This window comes from Syngnathoides biaculeatus, chromosome 12 (genome assembly GCF_019802595.1).
Source record: "Syngnathoides biaculeatus isolate LvHL_M chromosome 12, ASM1980259v1, whole genome shotgun sequence".
NCBI classification, from domain to species: Eukaryota; Metazoa; Chordata; class Actinopteri; order Syngnathiformes; family Syngnathidae; genus Syngnathoides; species Syngnathoides biaculeatus.
The window spans coordinates 9,053,859-9,079,056 of record NC_084651.1 but is presented as its reverse complement, the minus strand read 5'-3'; the positions used below and the strand labels follow the sequence as shown (position 1 = coordinate 9,079,056).

The 25,198-nt window shown below is 41.7% G+C and overlaps 2 protein-coding genes across 2 annotated transcripts in view; one reads left to right on the top strand and one right to left on the bottom strand.

The window, feature by feature from the left end:
• Positions 1-23,515, bottom strand: part of rgs17 (regulator of G protein signaling 17) — a 72,944-nt gene extending 49,429 nt beyond the window's left edge. The window contains exons 1-2 of the mRNA XM_061837186.1: positions 23,418-23,515; positions 8,528-8,640 (exon numbers count right to left, since the gene is read on the bottom strand). The gene's annotated coding sequence lies outside the window, so the exon portion shown is untranslated. The remainder of the gene's footprint in view (positions 1-8,527; positions 8,641-23,417) is intronic.
• On the top strand, positions 1,694-24,856 carry oprm1 (opioid receptor, mu 1). Its single transcript, XM_061837749.1, has 5 exons — positions 1,694-2,100; positions 20,268-20,617; positions 22,930-23,105; positions 23,504-23,682; positions 24,637-24,856. Exons 1-5 carry the CDS (start codon positions 1,841-1,843, stop codon positions 24,854-24,856), a joined length of 1,185 nt encoding a protein of 394 aa, XP_061693733.1. The 5' UTR covers positions 1,694-1,840.
• The last annotated feature ends 342 nt before the right edge of the window (positions 24,857-25,198 follow it).

Genomic DNA, 25,198 nt, shown 5'->3' with positions numbered 1-25,198 from the left:
GGCGGAATATGTTAGAATAGTACAGGACATGTATGAGGGCAGCAGAACAGCGGTGAGATGTTCCATTGGTGTATCAGAAGAATTTAAGGTGGAGGTGGGACTGCATCAGGGATCTGCGCTGAGCCCCTTCCTGTTTGCGGTAGTAATGGATAGGCTGACAGACAAGGTTAGACTGGAATCCCCTTGGACTATAATGTTCGCAGATGATATTGTGATCTCCAGTGAAAGGAGGGAGCAGGGGGAGGAACAATTAGAAAGATGGAGGCACACACTGGAAAGGAGAGGAATGAAGATTAGCCGAAGTAAAACATGAATATATGTGCATGAATGTGAGGGGCGGAGGAGGAAGAGTGAAGCTCCAGGGAGAAGAGATAGCGAGGGTGGACGACTTCAAATATTTAGGGTCAACAATCCAGAGCAATGGAGAGTGTGGTAAGGAAGTAAAGAATCGGGTTCAAGCGGGATGGAACAGTTGGCGGAAGGTGTCTGGTGTTCTATGTGACAGAAGAGTCTCCGCAAGGATGAAGGGCAAAGTTTACAAAACAGTGGTGAGGGCGGCCATGATGTACGGATTGGAGATGGCGGCACTGAAGAGACAACAGGAACCGGAACTGGAGGTGGCAGAAATGAAGATGTTGAAGTTCTCACTTGGAGTGAGCATCTTGGATCGGATTAGAAATGAGCTTGTTAGAGGGACAGCCAAAGTTGGATGTTTTGGAGACGAGGTTAGAGAGAGAATAAGACTTCGATGGTTTGGACATGTCCAGAGGCGAGAGAGTGAGTATATTGGTAGAAGGGTGCTGAGGATGGAGCTGCCAGGCAAAAGGGCGAGAGGGAGACCAAAGAAAGATTGATGGATGTTGTGTGGGAGGACATGAGGACAGAGCGGGTGTTAGAGAGGAGGATGCATGAGATAGGCTGAGATGGAAAAAGATGACACGCTGTGGCGACTCCTAACAGGACAAGCCGAAAGAAAAAGAAGACGACGATCCATTGAGTGTGAACTTTGAAATGTAGCCAAGTGTATTCTGAATTTGATTTGGATTGAATTTGTTTTGACAGATTCTGACACACGTGAGAGAATCGACCCGTTTCGCTTTTGGGAGACTTTTATGCAACATTTATTTCCGACGTCACACAAGAACTTAGCGTACCCGGCTAGAATTCGGTTCAGCAAAGTGATCAAAGTTTTTGTTGTTGTTGTTGTTGACTTTTTTCCTGAGAGCTCGGTTCAGCGTGCATTGACCCATTTGGCTTTTTGCGGCTTGTTTGGCGACAGCTCAGTTTAACGAGCGTTAACCTGCTTTCCTGTTTCCGCTACTTTCTTGCGCTTCTTATTCATGTGTGCACAAAACAGCACATTTCAGTCAAATTTTGTATGATTTCTTCATCTCGATTTTTTTTTTTTTAGATATACTGTAATAACCACTTGCGCACAAACAAATATCACACCTGGTTCTTGATGTGGGGAACAAAATGGGATGAGATTGTGTCAAAGAATGGTGACGATGCAGCGGAATGGTGTGAAGAAGAAGAAGAAAAAGATGAGAGTGAATCCGAGGATGGAAGGGGAGGAAGTGGAGTCAAGAAAAGAGGGAGGAAGCAAAAAAAGAGAAAGGGGCCAACTATAATGTCTTTTTTTTTTCTTTCTCTCGCTCTCTCTCTCTCTCTCTCTCTCTCTCTCTGTCCCGTACCCGCCTCACTCAAACTCAATCTCCTCCTCATCCTCGCTTTAGTGCCTCGCAGCTTCTACTTTGGACCACAACCATCCTCCCCCTTTCCACCTCCCGCAAGGGCACACGCGCGTTTCTTTTTCTTTCTTTTTTTTTTTTTAAGGACCATGGAGAGCGCAGTAGGCAACCTCTCGGACGCGGATTACGGGCTCCAAATGTCCGCCTTGTACAACAGCAGCGGCGGCTTGTGCCGGGGCAACGTGAGCACCAACGGGAGCGGGTGCGAAGGGGGGCGCGCCCCGAGCGCCGAGCCGGACTACGGCGACGCCAACCCGGTCATCATCGCCATCGTCATCACGGCGGTCTACTCCATCGTGAGCGTGGTGGGGCTGGTGGGCAACGTGCTCGTCATGTACATCATCGTCAGGTACGCGCACGCACGCGTCTCGGAGAAGACGCACAAGTCTGCCTTCTTTGTGTGTTTGCTGCCGAGTCAGCACAAGCTTGTGCGTAAAAACTCGCCGGGAGTTGCGCGCCGACGGGACGGAGAACCTCTCGCAGTTCTTCCTCCTGCACGGGGAGGGGGGCATAAAAGTGCTCCACCTTTAAATGGACTGAGCAGCTTGGGTAGACTAGGTATAGACCTCCGCCAAGGCAAAACTAAGCTCCTACTTTTGCTTATTCATCTAAAGAATAGCGTGTCAGGCGTGTCTGCGTGACGTCACATTGGTTAGTTTTTGCCTTCGAGTTTGACGTCTTGGGAAACCTTAATTGCACACCTCGCTCGACCTCAGTTCAGTGAGCGTTAACCAGGGTTAGCTTTCTTTTTTCTCCCTTTTATAATGTGTACATGATATCCCACAAGAGACCCCAGATCAGCAAGCATCAAGCCTTTTTGGGTGAAATTTGTACCTGACTTGGCCGAGGCCCAGTGAGCATTGACTTATTTTTTCTTTTTTGCGAAAATCAAATATATGACATCACGCAAAAACCTCAGCGCACGTTGCTGAATTGCACTTCAGCAAGTATTACCCCCTGTGTCTCTTTTTTGAAAATTATTATTTGTCAAACTTACGACATCATTCAATGTCTGCTGAGTGATCATATTTTGTTTTAGCTGTAACAAAGAAGTTGGTGATTTTTTTGTGTTTGTTTTTAAATTAAGATTCCATCGCACCCGAGGAAAAACATTCTACTTGAGACAGAAGGCATGACCTAGAATTTGCCGTGCACTTGTGAGCACACTCAGGTGGTCACTGTCACATCATGCAGCCTCTTGCTGACCTGTCAACTCGGGCTTCAGGAGCTTTGCTGAAACTCATTTTTAAACATTGTATCCACCTCTGGAAATTAAAAAGATGCCAATTCCCCTTTGTTTCTAAGTGGTCATAAGACTAGAAAACAGGATGTGTGTAAAGGCACTTCAGGCACCTGAGAGGTTTCAGAAGTGAGACAGAATTGACATTTCTGTGAAAGCCTTTATTTAAAAAAAAAACAAAACTGTTTATTAATTGTACATTCCAATCAACCAAACTTCAAGCTGAAAAAAAATTGCATTATAGTAACATATGTCAAGCTACTAATGTAGCAGCCGTAGCTAACATCCACTCGTTTACTGCTATAATGGTAACATAGTCTTGCTCGTGCTGCTACTTTGTTGAACTTGGTCAAATTTTTCTCTTCGGCGATTAATCATAAATGCGCATGATAATAATAATCGCATGCACATTAGAAGATGTGTTTACATGTTTACGAGTCAGTACAGTGGTACCTCGGTTTTCAAACGTGTCAGATTTCGAACAAATAGGTTTTCGAACAAAAATTTGCACATTTTTTTGGTTTGGTTTTCGAACGAAAATCGGTACTCGAATGAGAGAGAGAGTTCCTTTCGGCTTGTCCCGTTAGGGGTCGCCACAGCGTATCATCTCAGATGAACGCACATATTTGAAAATCGGTACTCGAATGTCCTTGACAAAAGCCGGAAATAACAGAACGCACGTGGCCAGACCAGCTGATCGCTTTGTTATTGTCAATTCAAACGAACCCCCCCCCAAAAAACAAACAAAAAAAAAAAAAACGGAAGTATCATAACTCACGCGGCGGTTGATTTAGTTTTCGAACAAATCGGTTCTCGAACTGCCTTCTGGAACGGATTGTGGTCGAGAACCGAGGCACCACTGTATTAGGAAAGCGAGGCTACAGTTGGATCTTTTAAAACTGCTCAATTCCCCTTTAGCAGTGGTTAAAGTATTTTACACTCGTATGACAATTAGGATTGTTAAAATTGCACCGTTAAAGTCAGATTGCGGAACTGATTATTTCGACGTCGATACATTTTGCCTTCAGAGGGTTCCACTGTATTACTTCAATTGGACGCCATTTTAACATTTATGGGTTCATTATCTGGGCTATAAAGTTAGCGGGCCGGTTTTCCGCTGTCATAAACACACTTCAACACGCGTGTCTGCACATACTCACACACACAAACACACACATGCACGTGCACACACACACACACACACACACACTTGGTTGTCTGTTGGAATAAGCGACGATGCTTATTTCATGATCATGGGGCGGGGGGGGGGGGGGGCGTCAGGTGACTGGTGGGCGTTTTTGAGTAACACGCTTGAGTTATACCGACGCTCTTCTTCCTCATCTAGCACCTGCTTTGCTGAACTTTGCATCGAGAAAAGGAGAGAAAAAAAATCCACAAGCTGCTCATCCTCATGTGTTGCTATGCAGCGCCAGAAGGCAAACATACTTTAGGGCATTTGTACGTACTCCATCTTAAAGACGACTGGCTGGTTTGTCTGCTCTGCAGCATGACGCTGCGCTCGCGTAGCTAAATAAAGTACGCTTAGAGATAGAAACGCGAGAGAGAAAGCATACAGATCTCCACCAATCCTCTACCGCATGGATCATCGGGCAATTATTCGCTTCGGCGCTTAGCAGCAGCAACTAACTTGATTGAGATATTCTCATGTCTGCGAGATAGCGACACCGTTATTCCGATTGGCAAGTTTTATAATGAATAATAATTTACTTTAGTTAAGTAAGAGTCTAAGTCTAGGCGACAGTCTACACCCCCCTGTTCAAATGGCAGGTTTTTCCAAGTTAGAAAAAAAATGACTGCAGGATAAGTCATTATTTTAAAATTTTTATCATATGTGTATCCTATTACCTGTACAACTCAAACGGAAAAAATATTTTTGAGAGAAGTAAAAATAAATAGATAATGTGTTCTTATAAGTAATGGTGTGGAGTTGCTCAGAATTATCTAATTACATTCAAACGTTAAATGGAAGTTAGGACGAGAAACATAATTCAACTGAATTCATAAGGTCATTAGTTACATTAATGGCAGGGGGGGAAAAAACTTGTTCAATGAATTTTCTTGGTCTCGTTTTTAAATCACAAAGGGCTGGAATTTAACATTAATGCAAAAAATGTTGTGGAGAAATTACAGTACAGGACAAAGTCCAAGTCAACAGAACATCAAGGTCTGGGAGTAGTCTACAGAAAAATATAGATACACATAACATTGTGGAGCGATTACATGTCACAGTATTAGTCAAAAACACGGATGTTCATAACGTCGTGGAGTCCAAGTTTAAAGCTACATAATGTAAACATGGAAACGCAGGACCGGCTTTAGTGAGGTAAAAAAAAAAAAAGGTTGAGTCTTCCAAATATTGACACACACAACATTGTGGAACGATTAAATGTCACAATGTTAGTCTAAAACAGGGATCTTCATAACGCCGTGGAGTCCAAGTTTAAAGCTACAGAATGTAAACATGGAAACGCAGCACCGGCTTTAGTGAGGTCAAATGTGTTTGAGTCTTCCAAACTTGGACGCACACAACAATGAGAAATGATTTCATGCCAGAGACCAAGCGGACGTACACAACATTGTGGGGCGATCACATCCAGGAATCCAAGTCAAGACATGGACAGAACATTGTGAACTGACCACGTTAGAGTCGAAATGTACATCTATAGAGTATAAATCTGAGCGCACAACATTGCGCAACAATCACGTGAAGACTACGGAGCATCGTGAAAATATGGATCCGGAAACATGCTTTAGTCATCAAATAAGGTTCCTGTAAGTAAAGGATGTGTACTTATGCGAGAATTTTTTTTCCCTTGCATTGCTTCCTCTAACTCCCCTGCAATCAGCGTTAATAGCCATTTAAGTTAATGGTGCATTCTGGTCATGTGCTCCTCATCCTCACGTTTACGCTGATGGTCTCGCTTGCAATTTGACCAGATTAAATAGAGACGAAAGTGGGTGAGTAAGGCGTTCCTGTGGCAACCCTTCGGGCCATAAAGGGTAATGACTGCCCTCTCGTCCTATAACTCTTCGTACGTACCCTCTTTCTTCCCCTTGTGCTTGACCGCAAACTTTCTCGTTGAGCGGCGTAGAGTAAACTAAAAAAAAATAAAAAAATCAGTCGCCGTTAGCTGAGCGGGAAGCGTTGGAGTGTGGCTTCTTGTTACCATGGAAACAGTGGAAAGCATTTTGAGAGCATGCAAAATGGGTACATGCAACATCACTTCTTCCACCTCGAAGACCCCTCTTCAGTTCCCAGTACGTAAAAAGAAAAAAAAAAACGGGTTACACTCACACTCCAGCCGCCATTTTGCTTATAAATCACCACAAGTATGCCATTAGCAAGACAAATGTCACTAAAAATACATTGAAGTGGACAACACTGTGGAATGACCTTGTGCCACAGTTTTAGTTTACAGACCAGGTGTACACAGTAGTCCAGTTGACAGAACACAGACGTGACCACACAAAATCCTGGGACTATCATGTCGGAACCTAAGTCTAATAAAATGAGCACTGATCCACACAACATTGTGTATTAATAAGGTCAGACTTATTTTTGAGAACATAAACATGGACGCACACGACATTGTGGAGGGATCACATGTCAGACTCTAAGTTCACCAAACATGAACGTAGACACACAACACTGTGGAGAAATCACGTCGGAGTCTGGAAAAAATTCCAAACAGACGTGGGAGTACGAAAAAGTCACTTCAGAGCCGCCAATAAACAAAAGCACAGATGTCTGGAAGGGATCCAAACCGGTGGAGTGTTCTGCATTGCGGCCAAAACTCGAATGGGAAGTGCCATTAAATTGTTTACGTGCCCACCGTGAGCAGGTTCTAAAGTGACTTTTGTAGGGTTTTGCACAAAAAGTGCCGTAGATATAGTTGAAAAAAGAAACATTTGAAAATGGCCGCAAAATTTACCAATCAAATGTCTCAAACATGGACACACGCAACATTGTGGCAAAATAACAAGTCACACTCAAAATCTACAGAACATGAAGATGGACACAAAACAGTGAGGAGAAATCCAATTTCAGAGCAAAAGAATAAACAATATGTGGGGTATTGATCGAGTCCACGCAACGTAGATATCAACATACGGTAATTTCCGGCCTACAAGCCGTGACTTTTTTCACACGCTTTCAACCCTGCGGTTTTGATGCGGCGCTAGCGTTAGCGCACCTGGTTATTAGCCCTGGGACACAGAAAGAGTGCGGGGCTAGCGTTAGCGCGGCGCTGGCATTAGGTGCGCTCTGTAGGCCGCGAATTACGGTGCACAACATTATGGCTTACTCAAGTGTCCTTTTTGATTCCATGGATTTGTGTATAGGCACAACAAAACATGGCGGATGATCAATGAGGATATGCAAAATGGGCCTCTGGTGATCTGCATAACGATCCCCCCCCCCCCCCCGCCCCCCCCCGGGTATCATCAATCATTGTGCTGAACATCCACAGGCATTGAGATGAATCTTTATTTATATTTAATACGGATTCAGTATTTAATTTGTGAAACGGTGCGTTTACTTCACCTTAAAGTGATATTTTTGTGTGGCATTTCTTAATTTAATCCACCTTTTGATACTACTCCCGTGGGGCTCTTTCAAAAACCATTCATACTTTCTGAAATCGCAATACGACAGCACAAAACTTTGCCACGTAGATCATGTGGAGGGCTTCTGAATCAATATTTATCTGACAACATAAAAATGTTTTTGCTACTTTTTTTTTCCTTGTAGCGATTGCTCAGGCTCAGTAATTGCTGCTGCCGCTTGCTTTTAGGCGCATAAAAGGTGGGAGAGGGGGTTCTACAGAACATGCTGATCCTATCAGAAATCCAGAAAATGTGGACTGTGATGGGGATGTCTGCCTACTTGTTAGGGACAATTACGTGTGTGTCTACGTGTGTACGCGTGACCGTGTCCAAGAGAGAGTAATAAGCCTTATTTGTGACATGCATGCATGTGTGCGCGTCTCCATCGCGAAAGAATTTTGTGAGGTCTCGCAGGTCAAAGTGCACAACCTCCATATCGTCTCTTCAACGGAACACGACCACAGGGCCACTTTGTTACTGTGGCAACAACCAGGCAAAAGCCTCTTCCCCGGAGAGTCTGCATTAGGATAAATTGTCTCATTTAGCGACAACAACGCAAAGCTTTTTGAATACGATGTTTACTGCAGTTTGCCTAACTCGCTCGGAGTCGGGCGACGTTTTGAAACGGCCCGGAGTTTTTTTTTTTTTGTCTTTCACGGGTGATCATGCTGGGAAATTGCGTCTCCTTTGATGGCTTCGTAATAAGGCCTCGGCTTCAATCAATGTCAGAAATGAACTTGCGGGCTAACGATGGAGATCATCGAATAATATATTCATACAGTATGTAATCCCATAAGACATTTCCCCTCAAGTGTTTGGGAGATTTTGTTATGGTCCACTGAAAGAAAATTCCAAAACACAACACTGCACATCGTCATCATCATCATCATCAAAACAATGTCATACGTACAGTGAAGTATGTTGAGGCACAAGCGTGCTTTGGGACTGGTTTTCTTCAGCGGGGAACTGGCGAGGGACTGATGAGCAGGCAGTCGGTGTTAGCACAAGACCTTCAGGCTTCACCTAGAAAGCAGAAGATGGTCAGGAAAAGCCTACTAGAACAGCTGAACTTGTATTTGGAAGTTATCGGAGGCACTTTAAAACGCAGACGGTATGTGAATGCATGTATGTTGGTATGTAAACTCCCATTTAACATTAGTTTAGATATGATTGGTCAGCTCTGAACACATCGCAAAAATAAGTGGGTGTGCACACTTCTGCAACCACAGGTTTCTCAGTTGTTTGTCTTTTTTTCTTGACCTCAACACTTGAAAAGTTTAAATATGATTTTTCCACGTCTTTTCTCTCACCACAAAGACCTTGCATTTGAACAGGGGTGTGTCAACTTTTTATATTTCTCACCGTATTACGTATCTATGTAAGTGTGTCTGCATATGTATATACCTAAATATATATTTTTTATAGTATAGTGTGTATGTATATATATATATATATATATAATGTGGACACATATATAATACCATAGATAGATAGATAGATAGATAGATAGATAGATAGATAGATAGATAGATAGATAGATAGATAGATAGATAGATAGATAGATAGATAGATAGATAGATAGATAGATAGATAGATAGATAGATAGATAGATAGATAGATAGATAGATAGATAGATAGATAATTTGTTACTAACTACTGTACATTACTTATTATATACACTTATTGTGCTTTTTACTGGATTTGCCATGATTGTTATTGCACTTTATCCAGGCTAAAATATAGAATTATTTATAGCTCCAATATAAAAAATAATGGCTTAAGCTGCTGCCTCGGCTTGCACCTTCATGCAGAGAGAGAACTAAACATTATTCCCCAAAATATAATACCGTAATTCCCGGCAAACAGGGCGCACCTGGTTATAAGCCTCGCCCAGTACGTTTGTAAAAGAAATACCATTTGGTACATACATAAGCCGCAGCTTTGTAAAAGCTGCATTGAAACCCACATTGAAACAAGAGATATTTGCAAAGAAAGACGGTACACAGAGAGTCTAACGCTAGTGCCGCCGCGCTAATGCTATTGCCGCTCAATGCGGTACCGCTAACACTAGCGCCGCTGTGCTTACAGTGGCGGTTAAAAAAACATACTGGTAAAAATCACTGAGACACAGCAGTAACACGCTAGCGCAGCGCTAACAGGGCTGGACTGGTAAAAGTGACTTCCTCGGGACATATACTCCACCGGTCTCACTCTTGCCTTTTCCGCTCGAGAGCCCCCTTGCAGCTGTTAGAAAAAATGCACAAATTAGCCGCATCACCGCATAAACCGCAGGGTTGAAAGCGTGTGAAAAAAGGCCAGAAATTACGCTAATTATACAATTTGTTTTGTGTGGCATAATTTCCAAATACAAATACACTGTTTTATGTATATATAAAATAAATGTAAATTTTTTTTTGTTTACCGTCACTTTTCCAGCTACTTACGTAAGATCTTTGTCAAGAGTAAGTGAGATTGATGGCGGCAGCAGATGCAGGCGTAAAAGATGTTGTGGCATTTGACCTAGGGCCGTAATTTATTGTATGCATATCGCGCTGCGTGTACAGTCACATGCCCGACTTGTTGATGAATGCTGTCGCTAAATGTGTTTTGCGGACACAAAGGACACAACATTTTGAAAAGTGAACAAAACCGAGGCTGCCGAGCGCCGTGTTCCGCTGCGGTGCGAGAGCGTGGGCGGACGGCGATGATCGCGCGAGCGCCTCGTCCGCCAGAACGCAATCGCGTGATGAACGACGGCAGCTTAACGCCGATGCGACGGCAAATAACTTTTCACAATGTGATCAGGCACCAACGCGTGGGACGCTTTCTGGTCTGCTGACTTTTTCATTAGATTCCTCGGACCCGGGACAACAGCACTGGCACACGGAATACACATCGGTCGAAGTTGTGCTGCTAAATATTGAATATAATGGAAACCTACAGAGAACCCCCCGAGCACATGGATAGTGTTGTTACCGGCAGGAAGAAAATATCAGGAAAAACGGCAGCACACTTTTACACGCTCATGACAAACGATGTTTAGTGCACAGCAGTCGAGTAGATTAATGGCCCGCTGCCGCAAGATGTTGTGCTCAAACGTGCTTCGGCTTTGTCGAAACGACTGAATTGCGGCAGGCTTTTCCCGTTTATGAAGGTTTCAGAGATTTATTTTTATTTTTTATTTTTGGGTAAAAGACCTCAGCGTGCTGCCACAGCTCAAACAATTACTAGAGAAAGTTTAATACTTTTTTTTTTGCATAACACCATCATGGAGGCTACTATGAGAGTTTTTTTTTTTTTTCGTAAAATGGTTGCAAAGGGTCGGGGGGTGAGATCCTGCCCCTAGTGGAGGACTTCAAGTATCTTGGGGTCTTGTTCACGAATAAGGGAAGAACGGAGCGGGAGATCAACAGACGGATCGGTGCAGCGTCTGCGGTGATGTGGACTTTGTATCAGTCCGTTGTGGTGAAGAGGGAGATGAGTCGAAAGGCGTCGCTCTCAATTTACCAGTCGATCTACGTTCCCGCCCTTGCCTATGGGCGTGACCGAAAGAACAAGATATCAGGCACGCCTCCCTGGTGAAGACCTCACCACATCATACCTGTCAACTTTCCGGAGCGCCAACCTGTGTAAACTAGCAAAAAAAATCCTTAACAATAGCATACCAAAGCCAATTATATGTCAAAATAACAGAGGGAAAAAACACAAAGTTTTTTAATGATCTCCATAATGATCATATCTGAAGTTAATGTCTAATTATCAAAGTTCATTTCTTTTACATCATGAACTCCAGATGCAACAACTCTTACTTCACGTTTGCAAATTGTGCAATGCGCATATTCTTCAGTCTTACCAGGTATTATCGCACCATTAAACTGAGATATCAATTCTTGAAGAAACCTTCCACTGTGCTTCGTTTTACTTTTCTTCCTTGGTTGTACTCCCATTGCGCAATATGAATAATATATTTGTTTCCTTGTAGAACTTGCTTGTAGACAACTGTACTATGCAATGAATACTCTGCACTTTTCAACTAGGAAACACGTGATTGTGGAAAGTTACCAGAAATGAAAGTATTTTGCTCATCTAAATCAACAATTGCCGCTGTGCTAAACATCACGCCTGGCGCGACAAAAATCTTTGATGCAGGCTACGTTTGGAATTCCCCAGCTTTGGGTTTTCCCAACAATAGAGTAGACTAGCGCCATTCTGGACAAAAGCAAATGGAAATTTTCCGAACCCGTATGATTTGTGATATACGACCGTTTACATAAGATTCACCACAAAATCCGTGTGAACTACGACTAAACCGTACGAGTTGACAGGTATGTGAGGTGTTCCGGGCATGTCCCCACCGGAAAGAGACCCCGGGGACGATCCGGGACACGCTGGAGAGAGAGCGTGTCTCTCGGCTGGCTTGCGAACGCCTCGGGATCGATCTGGAAGAGCTGGAAGAAGTGGCTGGGGAAAGGGAAGTCTGGGTATCCCCGCTGAAGCGAATTCCCCCGCGACCCGACCCGGAAAAGCGGTAGAAAATGGATGGATGGATGGATGGATGGATGGATGGATGGATGGATGGATGGATGGATGGATGGATGGATGGATGGATGGATGAGGTTGCAAAGGGAGTTTCTTGTGAACATGTCATCTCCATTATATTTTTCAAAAGGTGATTATCGTTTCGTGTTATTTTTGTTTCTCCAACAGTTACTGTACATGACAGTTAAGAATAAATACCAGCAGGCTTGTTGCGGTTTTGGAGGTAACAAAGGGAATTTTGGGGGGAAGGTTTCTCAAGGTGCTGCCAAAATTCAGGAACTTACTGGAAAAAGTGGAATACACCAACATTTCTTCATTTTATTTTGTTTTTATGATGTGATAAAGCCATTGCGGGGGATAAGCGGTACAGAAGTTAAATGAATGAACACCAGTGTGAAGGCGACTCAGGGAGTTTTTTGTAAACATCTCCTCTCCCTCTCCTTACCTGCCTGTCAAAGGCTGTACTGTATATTAATTTTATCAAACATTAATGACATTTTTTTTTACCACCATTCAAATGACAGCTAAGAATGGATTTCAGCAAGGTTGTTGCTGTTCTGGATGATTCAAAAGTTTTTTTTTTTAAGTCCTCGCAATCTATTTGTATCAGAATTTAATTGGTTTCTGGGTGTTTTATTTTATTTTATAGTGATTAATTTTCGTTGCCACTCGTATGATCGATAAAAATGAATCACAGCAGGTTTCTCATAGTTATGAAGGGTTCAAAGGGAGTGTTTTCTGTCCACAAAGTGCTCCAGACGTTTGGGAAAATCATTTTGTAATTTCTTATTGAAGTAATGGAATTTTTGTTATGCTTGTATGACATTTAAATGTGAATTTTGACATGCTTGTCATGGTGTTGCCTTTTAATTTTTTCTTTTAACAAAAGTTCCTCAAGGTGTTGCTAAGTTAAGAAACTTATTGATGAAAGTTGAATAATATTTCCTCTTTTCACACGGCATGACTAATAATTTTTTTTCAAAATTTCTTAAAATTTTGTGCAAATTTTCTTCAATATGTAATTTCTAATGATGTGATCCAGTAAGTCACCATTAACAAGGCAACAAAGGGATTTTTTTTTTGTAAAGGTCCTCAAAGTGCTACAAATAAAGTGCAACAGTTTAGCCTAGCTTTTTTTTTTTTTAATAGTGACTACTATACCCCCCCCCCCAACACTTGCATGAAAGTTAACAATCTAATTTTTGACGTGGGTCAATGCAAGCAGATGTGCGTGGTGAAAATTTGACATTGTGAAAAACACTCAGCAGAAAAGACGGGGAAGAATTTACCCCCCACACCTCCAACCCACATTTTAATGGGTCCATTCAACCCACATCATAATTGGAGGGTTTCAACAACTCCTTTTTCATTTTAAATAATTTCCCACGGGAGCAAAATGTTTCCAAGTCAACCAGTGTCCTCCGCTGTAAATTTGCAACCTAATCCCTCTCGAAACCGTCTCAAGTGCCTTTTGGCGCGTGTTTCCGTCATTTAGAAACATCCTTGTTTCAACTCTAATTGTCTTCAGCTGGAGTTTATGCGGAATGGATGACAATCATAACCGATGGAGACGCAGGAAAACAATGAGAGATCGTTTTTTAAAGCGCCGCACGAAGCTGTGACGTCCTGCTCGCTCTCATTTTTTATCACGATTCAGATACGCCACATTCAAGGATAAACTTGATCGTCAGAACTGTTGCAAGAACTCTGCCACGTGCAAGGGCCAATGTGTAATTTTTTTGGCTTGTGTCTCGTAATATAATATATGCATTTACAAACAAAGCAGACAACTGTGTGTTTTGTAACAATTACTATATATATATATATATATATATATATATATACACGATTTAGCAAGTATGGAAGCTGAGGGACACGATTTGCTTTTGCGGGCTACATAAAATGATGTGTTGAACTGGATCTGGCCCCCCGAGCCTTGAGTTTGACACCTACGATTTCTGCGGTTAAAATAGGTTTTGACCCTGGACTTAATTACCGCATCTTCCACTCTATAAGGTGCACCTAAAAGCCTTTAATTTTCTCAAAAGCTGACAGTGCACCTTATAATCAGGTGCGCCTTATATATGGATCAATATTGAGCCTTTAGCGCAGCCCATCTAATGGATCCATAACGTAACCCCAGCCTCTACTGTAGCGTCTATTCTATCCGCCTTATATATGAAAAAAGTTTTTAAAAAGGCCATTCATTGAGGGTGCGCCTTATAATGCGGTGCGCCTTATAGTGCGGAAAATACGGTCATTCTATGATGATTTTTTTAAAGAACTAGTAAGAAGTCAGAATTTGGAAGTTGGAGTAACTAGTGTAATAGAAATCCATCACATTTTTCTAGTATGTGTTTATGGTCTTCTATGAGATAGCAGGAAGTACATACCGTAATTAATGTATCTACCTTTTGTGACATTTTTGTTTGTTGGTGTGTTGTGAGATTTTTCAGTTGTAAAGTATGTGCCTCGGCTCTGAAAACTTTTGAATTCACTGCTTTGGTCGGATCGTGTATTCAACAGTATGTTTACCCACAACCACAATCGCTCGCAATAGCTTGCTAGGCTACGCTACGTTTTGTTGCCTGCTTGCAAGCAGTATTGTATTGAAACCATGTGAACATATACGTCGGGCATACCTTTGGCAAAACAGTATGCATATACTCTCTACAGTACTGTATATGAATTGTAAATAGGCGCTAAAGTCAGCACAGGTGTCATTTTTGCTATTATTCTTCCCATAATACAGAAAATTGATAATATGTCGTCGCAGCAAAGCATGCAGCCACCATCGATAATGTTTGCATGGAGAGCACATGAATTATGCATGATGTGACTCAATCAAATGCCCGAGGCGCATTACTCCATGCCTCACCGAGCGGCCATAACATTAGGGACGCTGTATATAGACTCAAGGTCAAAAAAAAAAAAAACCTCTGCATTGATGAAGAATACAATGTTCAGGAGGTTGGTTTACAGTGGAGTATAAATAGTAATAACATTTTGAGAGTGCTAGTTAAAGTAATATTTTATTCTTTGTTAAATATTTATCAACACTAGCAGTACTAGCATGTCTACTATCTACTGTCTGCTTATGTATATCTTTTCTAATATTTAAATACATTTTTTTGTAATTTTTTAATTGAGTTTTTCCTCAATGCAGTAAAATATTTTATTTTATGTTTCTAATATTGATCATCTAAAATTTTTATCTGTTTTTTCTGTTTTTCCTTAAATGTTTGGATTATTTGTATTTTTCATCTCATTTTTTGTCTCATAATTGAGCTTTTTTCCCAGGTGTATATTTTTTAAAATGTGCATACTTTACAGCACATACTCTACTATTCAATTAATTTTAACATTTTCTCATTTGCTCCATTAGTTGCAATATTCTGTAGTGATTTTCTTTTTAATATTTGCATTTTTTACATTGCATATTTTTTTTTCCTCAAAGGTTTGCATCTTTTTCTATTTATATATTTATTTAAATATTTATTTATTTATTTATTTATTTATTATTTATTTTTACATCATTTTTTCCTGATATTTGTCTCATTTGTTCTCTATTTTTTATCTTTTTAATGCTTTACTTTTCCCCCAAAATATTTTCCCATTTTCATTTAATATTTGTCTATTTGTTTTTTTCTTTTTTCTCATGCTTTTTAGAGTATATCCAATTTTTAATCATATTACTTGCACTGTATGCGGTTTTAATTGTCTTTTTTTTATATATTTTTTGTTTGTCATTTTTATTGTTTTTTCCCATTTTAAATGTTTTATCTCTTTGTTTTAAAATGCTTTTAATCACATAAAGCACATTGAGTGACCTCGTGTATGAACTGTGCTACTGTATATAAATAAATTTGCTTTGCTGCTTTGCTTATTCGTGTTGAACATGATTGCATTTTTAAATCATTTCTGTCATCCCTTTTTTTTTTTTGGGCTTTCGTGCAAGTGTACCTAATATAATGAAATGACTTGCGCCACTCCCATTCCCGAATGCCTGATATACGTCTTTCTTTTAACAACTTTGTGCCAATACTGATTAATGCGATCATTTGTCTCACTGTCGCTGCGAAATAAATGTTTCGCAGCGTCTCTCCTCAGAGGTATTAATTTCTTAACAATTCGTTTGTTATTGTGGTTTTAGTCTGCAGCGTGTGTCTTGTTAACGAACACCTCCGAGTATTAATTTAAGATCTTGACGATGGATCGCAACAAAACAACTCAATAATAGACAATTCTGTAGCAGTCCCTTTATTTTTCGCTCGTTGTCTTGAGCCATAGATACTTCGTTATTTTCACAATTGCCTCTGGCTGGAGTATGAGAAGTTATTGGTTATTGTTAATAAACGGTTCATGGTGTACGCAACTGCTAAAAGCGTTCTGAACATCAAATACCCGCTAATATCTTGTACTGGGCTACCGGTCAAGATCCATCTTAATAAACTTTATTTGGGAAAACATACGCAATGTGAAAATGTGAAATTTATTGAAATAGCTACATTTGCCAAATCAACCACCAACGCCGCTCACTACGTACACATTTTCAAAACTGTGCGGGTGTGGTCAGTCATGCCCGCAGATATAAAGTTATGGCTGTGGTCCACCAGTCATGCCCGCAGAAATAAAGTTGCGGGTGTGTGTTCTGTTTGTTATGATGAGTGCACCACTTTAAGAGCGGAGGGGGGCGGTGTCAGGTAAACTAGGAAGTAGAAGTAGACCGAGCAGCAGCTTGTTGTTAGAGACGCCAGGCTGTAGTTCAGTGCGCTGGATCGGTTTTCATGTGCGCTGAGAGTGTGCGACAAGTACACAATTGCGCACTGGCACAGCGTAGAGGAAACATTGGTCAAGACTACACAAAATAACCAATGTCTTTCAACATCTATGTATTTCTACTCCGAAAAAATTTGACGCGTGTGATTTTTCGTGCTCGACTGTGCAGGTCTGCAAGTGCGTATAAGCGCCCGTCAAATCACAGTGACTGGTATTGTGTTGAGTAAAAGTCCAAATCCAAAGGCTTCTTCCAAGTCAGAACACGTCCCGTTAGCTCAGCGCCAGTACACAAATCCATCTCTTGTACCAAATCATACGCGCGGGGATACTTTTCAATTTGCGACGGTGGTCCCACGGGTTTGGGCATTTTCCGCTTAAGTCTCTCTCAAACTCCAACCAACCAACCAACCGGGCTTTTTGCGTAATGGGACACCCACGGCCTGAAAGTGCATTTCTCTGAGCGGAGAACGACTCGAAATCAAACACGTGCTGACCGCCGCTATCTCATGTCATACAACTACGTCCACATTGTTAAAAAAATCATGACATTTTTGCCATGAAAAGAAACAAAATGAACCCTTAATAGTCTTTCGGAAACAATTCGATGAGGGGATTTAAAACCAAGGCCCCTTCTGTCGCGCCGTACCACGTGACGCGCTACAACCTCAACGAACCGTCCCCGGACCAATAAAGCTCGGTAATAACGAGCCTGGCAAGCTGTCAGTGTTCAGGTTAATTAGAATTTAATGAACAAACATCTCATCGTGGACGCTTGTTAAGAGGATTTGGGCTTACTGGGGATATTAAAAAACAAGATGACGACGGCGAGGGTTCAGTAGCACAAAGGCGTGCCGCTGCAATGCGAAACTGTTAGCTTGCGCGCGCGGCCTCATGCGATCGATGTGCTGATGTGTCCAAATAAATTCTCAAATGGGTTTACATAAAACCGTTTGAGCATCTTGTTGTCCACCTTGAGATTCATGTACAGCACAAGTACACTCTTTTTCTCCCTCATGAGACATGTACAACAAGTGATGATTTTTGAGGGTGTACCGTATCATATCGCAAGGTGTAAGATTGGTTTTAGGGGGGCTAAGACACAAAAAGTTGTCTCTGATCACATACAAGCAGATCTTTTTTTTAGGGTGGGAGCCTTAACAAAATTTTAGAGTGACTTCAAAGTAGCCCTAGCGATGCAAAAGCCAGTACATAAGAACCATATTCTCAGGGTTTAGACAATTTTAAGTGAAACAAGTTGTCTAAATGATGAATTGGTTATTAACATAAATGATTTGAAAACGAGTAGATGAATAACTGATTAGTTGTCCATTAATTGATCAATTGCCGTCCAGTCTAATTTTCCCGCTGAAAATCCAAATAAATCCATTTTCGGAATACAGTTAAAATGCTGAGAGACAAACGTTCACAATTTAGCTAATCACATTGGTCTTATTCATGTGTGTGTGCTGCCTTTCACATTCAAGCATAGTGGGGACCTCACGATTTAACCATTTTTATTTTTTGCTTTTTTGTTACTATTCTTTCGGTGACTTGATCGCTAATTGCGTGCATCTACCGTAATTTCCAGCCTATAAGCCGTGACTTTTTTTCACACGCTTTCCACCCTGCGGTTTATGCGTCGATGCGGCTAATTTGTGCATTTTTTTTCTAATGGCCGCAAGGGGGCACTCGGGTGGAAAAGGTAAAAGTGAGACCGGTGGAATATATGTCCCGAGGAAGTGACTTTTACCGGTCCGGACCTGTTAGCGCTGCGCTAGCGTGTTACTGCCGTGTCTCTGTGATTTTTCACCTGGCCATGTTAGTGTGGCGCTAGCATTAGCGCTAGTGTTAAACTCTCTGTGTACCGTCTTTCTTTGTACATATCTCGTGTTTCAATGTGGGTTTCAATGTGGGCACTTGCGACTTTTACACAGCTCCGGTGTATGTATGTACCAAATGGTATTTCCTTTACAAATGTACTGAGTGAGGCTTATAACCAGGTGCGGTCTGTCGGCTGGGAATTACGGTAATTATGCTGTATTATTTTGAGAGGAGCATTCACACTGAAACATTGTGCTTCAAATGAGATCTTTTCTTTCTTTTGTTTTTTTTTTTTTTAAGCAGGAAATTGTCGATTTTGAGGACTCCCGCTTCTCTCTTACTCACGCAGCCTCCTTCTGGATATTTTTAGAAGTTCCTTGTACTCAGTCTCTCAAGCCCTTAAATCTCTCGCTTTTCCTACTTTGGTACAACAATAAGCGTTGAATAGAGAGTGGAACCGGAGTGTTTTTCACTAAATCCAATTTGCGCTCTCGCCATTAAAGGCTGGAACGGTGGCAAAGACACTGAGTGCACTTTAAATCAGTATAAAGGGAAAGTGTGCAAAATGCGGGAACAACAATGAACTATGACTTTCCTCCCGAAAGACCCGTTTTTTATGTGATGAAAAAAATAATACTCTAAGAATAGTTGCTTACAGTCTTCAAAAATCTTTTTTTCCTTATTATTACTTTGGTATTATCAAATTGGGACTTTATTCTGATATAAATAATTTTATCTCATAAATCTATTTCCTATTTTTTCTAGTAATATGATGACTTTGTGCTGTCTTAAATGAATACCACTATAAGCCAAAAATATATTGAGTGACTTTCTTCTCTTTTTTTTTCAAGTTTATTCTGGTTATAGTACAAATTATTTCTCCTAATTGGACGATAATATTTCCATCCATCTATCGATTATCTTTGCCGCTTATCCTCACGAGGGACACGGGAAGCACTGGAGCCTGTCCCAGCTGTCAACGGGGCAGGAGGCGGGGTACACCCTGAACCGGTTGCAAGCCAATAGCAGGGCACATCAAGACAAACGGCCGCACTCACAATCACACCTAGGGACAATTTAGAGTGTCAAATTCATGTTGCATGTTTTGGGGAAGTGGGAGGAAACCCACGGAGGCACGAGGAGAATATGCAAACTCCACACAGGCGGGGCCGGGATCGAACCCGGGTCCTCAGAACGGAGGCCAATGCTTTACCTGCTAATCCAAAGTGCCGCCACTATATTATTTGTCATTGAAAACATAGTTGGTTTTTTTTAATGCCTTGCTTCTTTTTATTTTCAGTTTTTTTGGGGAAAAAAAACTTTTACCTGAACTATTTTTTTGTTGTTGTTCTTGTTCATTTCAATATGGTGCTAATATTCCCAAAGTAGAGAAAACACAAAGCTGCATTGAAATCCAGACTCAACAACGAGCTAATATATAGTACGTATGCAGTAAAGCTAAGAATGAAAATGAAAGTGCCACAAAGATGAATATTTTTGTTTGTGTGCAGGTACACCAAAATGAAGACGGCCACCAACATCTACATCTTCAACCTGGCCCTGGCCGATGCCCTGGTCACCAGCACGCTGCCTTTCCAGAGCGTCAACTACCTGATGGGCACGTGGCCCTTCGGCGACATCCTGTGCAAGATGGTGATGTCCATCGACTACTACAACATGTTCACGTCCATCTTCACGCTCACCACCATGAGCATCGACCGCTACGTGGCCGTGTGCCACCCGGTCAAGGCTCTGGACTTCAGGACGCCGCGCAACGCCAAGATCGTCAACGTGTGCAACTGGATCCTGTCGTCTGCCATCGGCCTGCCCGTCATGTTCATGGCCTCCACCGTCGTCACTCGTGAGCATATGCACTGTCTTGACGACCAAAAAAATATATTGCTGGCAAGTTAGCAGAAAGTAGCACAGCATGCGGTGTCTCGACTAATCCTCGCCCTCCTCTACCGCCACCACCCGTTGAAAAAAATAAAATAAAAATCATGATTGCAGCAGGCACGGTTGATCAGCTGGAAACCATTGGCCTCACAGTTCTGAGGTCCCGGGTTCGATACCTGCCCCGCCTGTGTGGAGTTTGCATGTTCTCCCCCGTGCCTGCGTGGGTTTTCTTCCAGGCACTCCAGTTTCCTCCCACATCCCAAAAACATGCAACATTAATTGGACACTCTAAATTGCCCATAGGTGTGATTGTGAGTGCGGCTGTTTGTCTCGATGTGCCCTGCGATTGGCTGGCAACCAGTTCAGGCAGACAGCTGGGATAGGATCCAGCACTCTCGCGACCCTTGTGAGGATAAGTGGCTCAGAAAATGGATGGATGGCTGGACGAGTGTAGCAGCAAATAATTTTCCCCAGAATAACATTGTCCAAGCAGCATATCATGCACTCTCTTGTCCAAATAATTTCCCCATAATATTGTCTCTTATGACATACCATAAAAGTTATTTACTAATTCATAATTTTCTCCTATGTAGATCTATCATGATGTAGAAGTGAACAGCGTATCATGCACTGTATTTACTCAATATTTTCCCAAATCAAAAGGGCACAATATATTAAAATATAATACATACGTTATGTCTTATAATAGCAGCAAGCAGCATGTCATGTACTGTCTCGAGGAAAGAATTTCAACAAAAACGAGCGAATCCTGACATTCCAGAAAGCGCAGCATATCGCGCATCGTCTCGAGAAAACATTTTCACGCAATGAACTCGTCACGACATAGCAGCGACCGGCATATCATGCGCCGTCTTGAATACTAGCTCTTAAATAACCCCCTTGCAGCATTCCAAAATATCCCGAGGTTAAATGCGTTGTCTGTTGTGATTTTTTTTGATGCTTTTTGTGTGTTTAAATCTCGCCTTTTACTCCAACCACCGCAGCAGCAGAATAACGCTTGGCCAACTTAATTGGCCGTTTTCTCTCCATTACCTCCGCTGTTAAGCTGACAATGCTGGCGACTCGTGCAAATGAGTCACCGGGAAGCCTTTTCACCGGAGAATGAGTAGTAAATAAACCCTTGAATTTGCTTGAATTGTGTTACTGGAGATGTGGACGGGAGGAGCTCCGTTGCGGGCCTTCATCTTAATAAGAGCATATTTCTGTCACTTTGTTAGCCATTTCATAATTGCACGTGCATGTCGCACGGCCTGATTTTGGCTTCGCCGTTAAACGGCAAAACAATTGAAGGACAAACGCAGGACACGTGCCGGCAAACACTTGGCGCCACAAGCCAAAGCAAGAAAAAAAAAATGACTGCCTGCGTGTTAGATTTATGGAGAAAAAAAAAAGTTAAAATAGATAATCATATTCTGGGAGTTGAGGTTTATTTGTGGCAGGGAAAAGTTGCAATCTTAAGAGCATCAAGTTGTACTTTTCAGAGAGGGATGTAAACATTCTCTTAAACTTAAAAAAAAAAAATGACCGTTATGAAATACAGTAACGCAAGTAAGTCTAGGAATAATAAAACATTATTCTCCGTGTATTACTGTAATTTTCTCAAACACTATAAATTTTTATTTTGAGAGAAAATTCTACTTCGTTTTGATAAAATTATATTTCTACCCTCCAGTGCAATGTTACTTGTTATTTTTAAAGAATAATCTGACTTTGTATGGCAGCAAGGTGGAACAGCTGGTAAAGCGTTGACCTCACAGTTCTGAGGACCCGTGTTCGATCCCTGGCCCCGCCTGTGTGGAGTTTGCATGTTCTCCCCGTGCCTGCGTGCGTTTCCTCCGGGCCCTCTGGTTTCCTCCCACATTTTTTCCAAAAACATGCAACATTAATTGGACACTCTAAATTGCCCCTTGGTGTGATAGTGAGTGTGGCTGTTTGTCTTGAAGCTGGGATAGGCACCAGCACTCCCGCGACCCTTGTGAGGATAAGCGGCTAAGAAAAAAGATGGATAGATTGTTTTACAATTAAAACTTTCACCCTAAAAATTAAATAGAACTTTATCGTCATATAATTCTGACTTTTTATTTTGGAAAAAGCTCCATTTCATCCCCTTAATATTCTCAATTTGTTCTCCAAAATATCCGGCTTTTTTTCCCCGCCCAAGATTTTTTGCAATAAAAAAATGAAAAATAATTAAAAAAAAAATAATAATAATAATAACAAAAAAACTCTTTTTTTTTTTCCTACATTCCCGCACAGCCTCCAGCATCGTGGACTGCAAGCTGATTTTCCCCCACCCTTCCTGGTACTGGGACATCCTCCTGAAGATCTGCGTGTTCATCTTCGCCTTCATCATGCCCGTGCTGATCATCACGGTGTGCTACGGCCTGATGGTCCTGCGCCTCAAAAGCGTGCGCATGCTGTCGGGCTCACAGGTTCGCCGCCCCGAACGTTTACTCTTTCACGTTTCCGCACCGCGAATGCAAAGTGGAATAAACGGGTATTAGCATGCAGATCCGGTATTGAAGCACTAATTGATTTTTACCTCTCGGCGTAATGGAGCTTGGGAAGGCGTGCGCGCCGTTGCTTGCTTGATCAAAAAGCAAAAACGGTAAATAATAGCAACTGCGGGCTAAAGTGGTGACCGACTTGAATCGATTTCAGAAATGAATCACCCTTGCGACAATCGTTTTGTAGTGATTATACATTGGGGGAAAAAAAAAAAACAATATGAGGGCAATCTTTACCTGCTTTAATGGAGATTAACTGTGTGGACGTGTCCTGTGAAGTGAAGGTCAGTTCCTGGGAGCTAATTGCTGTAATTTGGGTCCAGGAGAAGGACAGGAACCTGCGTCGGATCACGCGCATGGTGCTGGTGGTGGTGGCCGTCTTCATCGTGTGCTGGACGCCCATCCACATCTTTGTGATCATCATCGCCCTGATCAACATCTCCAGCTCCAGCCTCCAGACCGTCACCTGGCACTTCTGCATCGCCCTGGGCTACACCAACAGGTAGCAGCCACAAAACGCTTTTGTGTGGGGGAAAGAAAAATGCAACACTGCGTAAGGTGGAAGTGCAAAAAGGGTCTGCATTTTGTTGTTGACTACGTACAATATCCTGATATATTGTGATGGCGTTACAATTTTAGCAAAGACTATGAAATGCTGTTTGCTGAAAGTTTTTTTTTTTTTTACAATTTTATCAAAGACAGTGCATGATATGCTGTGTGGGTTATTTTTGCACATTTTTTCCCAATTTTATTAAATCTAGCTTGAAAGAATATAGTATTGAAATTATTTTTTTTCACATTTTTAGTCATGACAATGCATAATGCACTGCTTGCCGAAATATTGGGATGAGCTTAAATGTTTTGTTTTTTAGTTGAAAAAAAATGTAGGATATGCTGTTGCTGTTGTGTAGTGATGCAATTATTGAAAACAAGTAGTAATTGGTTTCTTTTAGAAATAAGATTTGATTTCCATCATAATAGAAATGTTGACATGTAGTAATAGGTACAATTGTTGCACATTATTTATTAAATTCAATTTTCTGGCAGCCTTATTATTTTTTTATTATTTATTTTTGCTGCAAGCTTTTTTTTTTAATTTAATTTATTTATTTCTTTTTTATCCAAGACTGCATGATATGCTGTGTGGACTATTTTTGCACATTTTATTTCTAATTTTATGAAATGTAGCTTGAATGAATATAGTATTGGAATTATTTTTTACATTTTTAGTCATGACAACACCTAATACACTGCTTGCCAAAATATTGGGATGAGCATAATTGTTCACATTTTAGTTGAAAAAAAAATGTAGGGTATGCTGTTGCTGTCATGTCGTAATGCGATTATTGAAAAACAAGTAGTAATTGGTTTCTTTTTTATTATTTTTAAAAGACCTCAGTCAAGAAAACGCACGATATGCGTCAATGTCGTAATGGGCTTATTTTGCACACTGCAGCAGCCTGAACCCGGTGCTTTATGGCTACCTGGACGAGAACTTCAAGCGCTGTTTCCGCGAGTTCTGCTCGTCCGGCCCCTCGCTGCTGGAAATGCAGAACTCCGTCCGAGTGGGCGCGGCGGGACGCAGGGCGCCGCAGCGAGAGCCGAACAGCGCGCAGACAGGAGACAGGTCCAATCAGCAGGTATGGTGGATACATTGCACCTCTCCCTACAGATAAGAAAATAATTCATAATTAAACTGCTATTGTAAAGCCAGAACTCAATGAAGCCGAGTGGTTTTTCCGACGGTGTTAATTGGTTAGGGTTTTCTCCGGGCACTCCGGTTTCCTCCCACATCCCAAAAAAACATTCATTGGAGACTCGAAATTGCCCCTAGGTGTGATTGTGACTGCGGCTATTTGTCTCCATGTGCCCTGCGATTGGTTGGTAACTAGTTCAGGGTGTGCCCCGCCTCCTACCCGGTCATACCTGGGAGGGCCTCTGGCCCTTCCCAGACCCTTGTGAGGATGAGCGGCTCAGATAATGGATGGATGGATGGATGGATGAAATACTGTATCATT

Coding starts and splice junctions, on each gene's coding strand:
- oprm1 (XM_061837749.1), top strand. CDS start 1,841: ATGGAGAGCGCAGTAGGCAACCTCTCGGACGCGGATTACGGGCTCCAA. Junction 23,106..23,503: donor GCATGCTGTCGGGCTCACAG/GTTCGCCGCCCC, acceptor ATTTGGGTCCAG/GAGAAGGACAGGAACCTGCG. Junction 23,683..24,636: donor GCCCTGGGCTACACCAACAG/GTAGCAGCCACA, acceptor TGCACACTGCAG/CAGCCTGAACCCGGTGCTTT.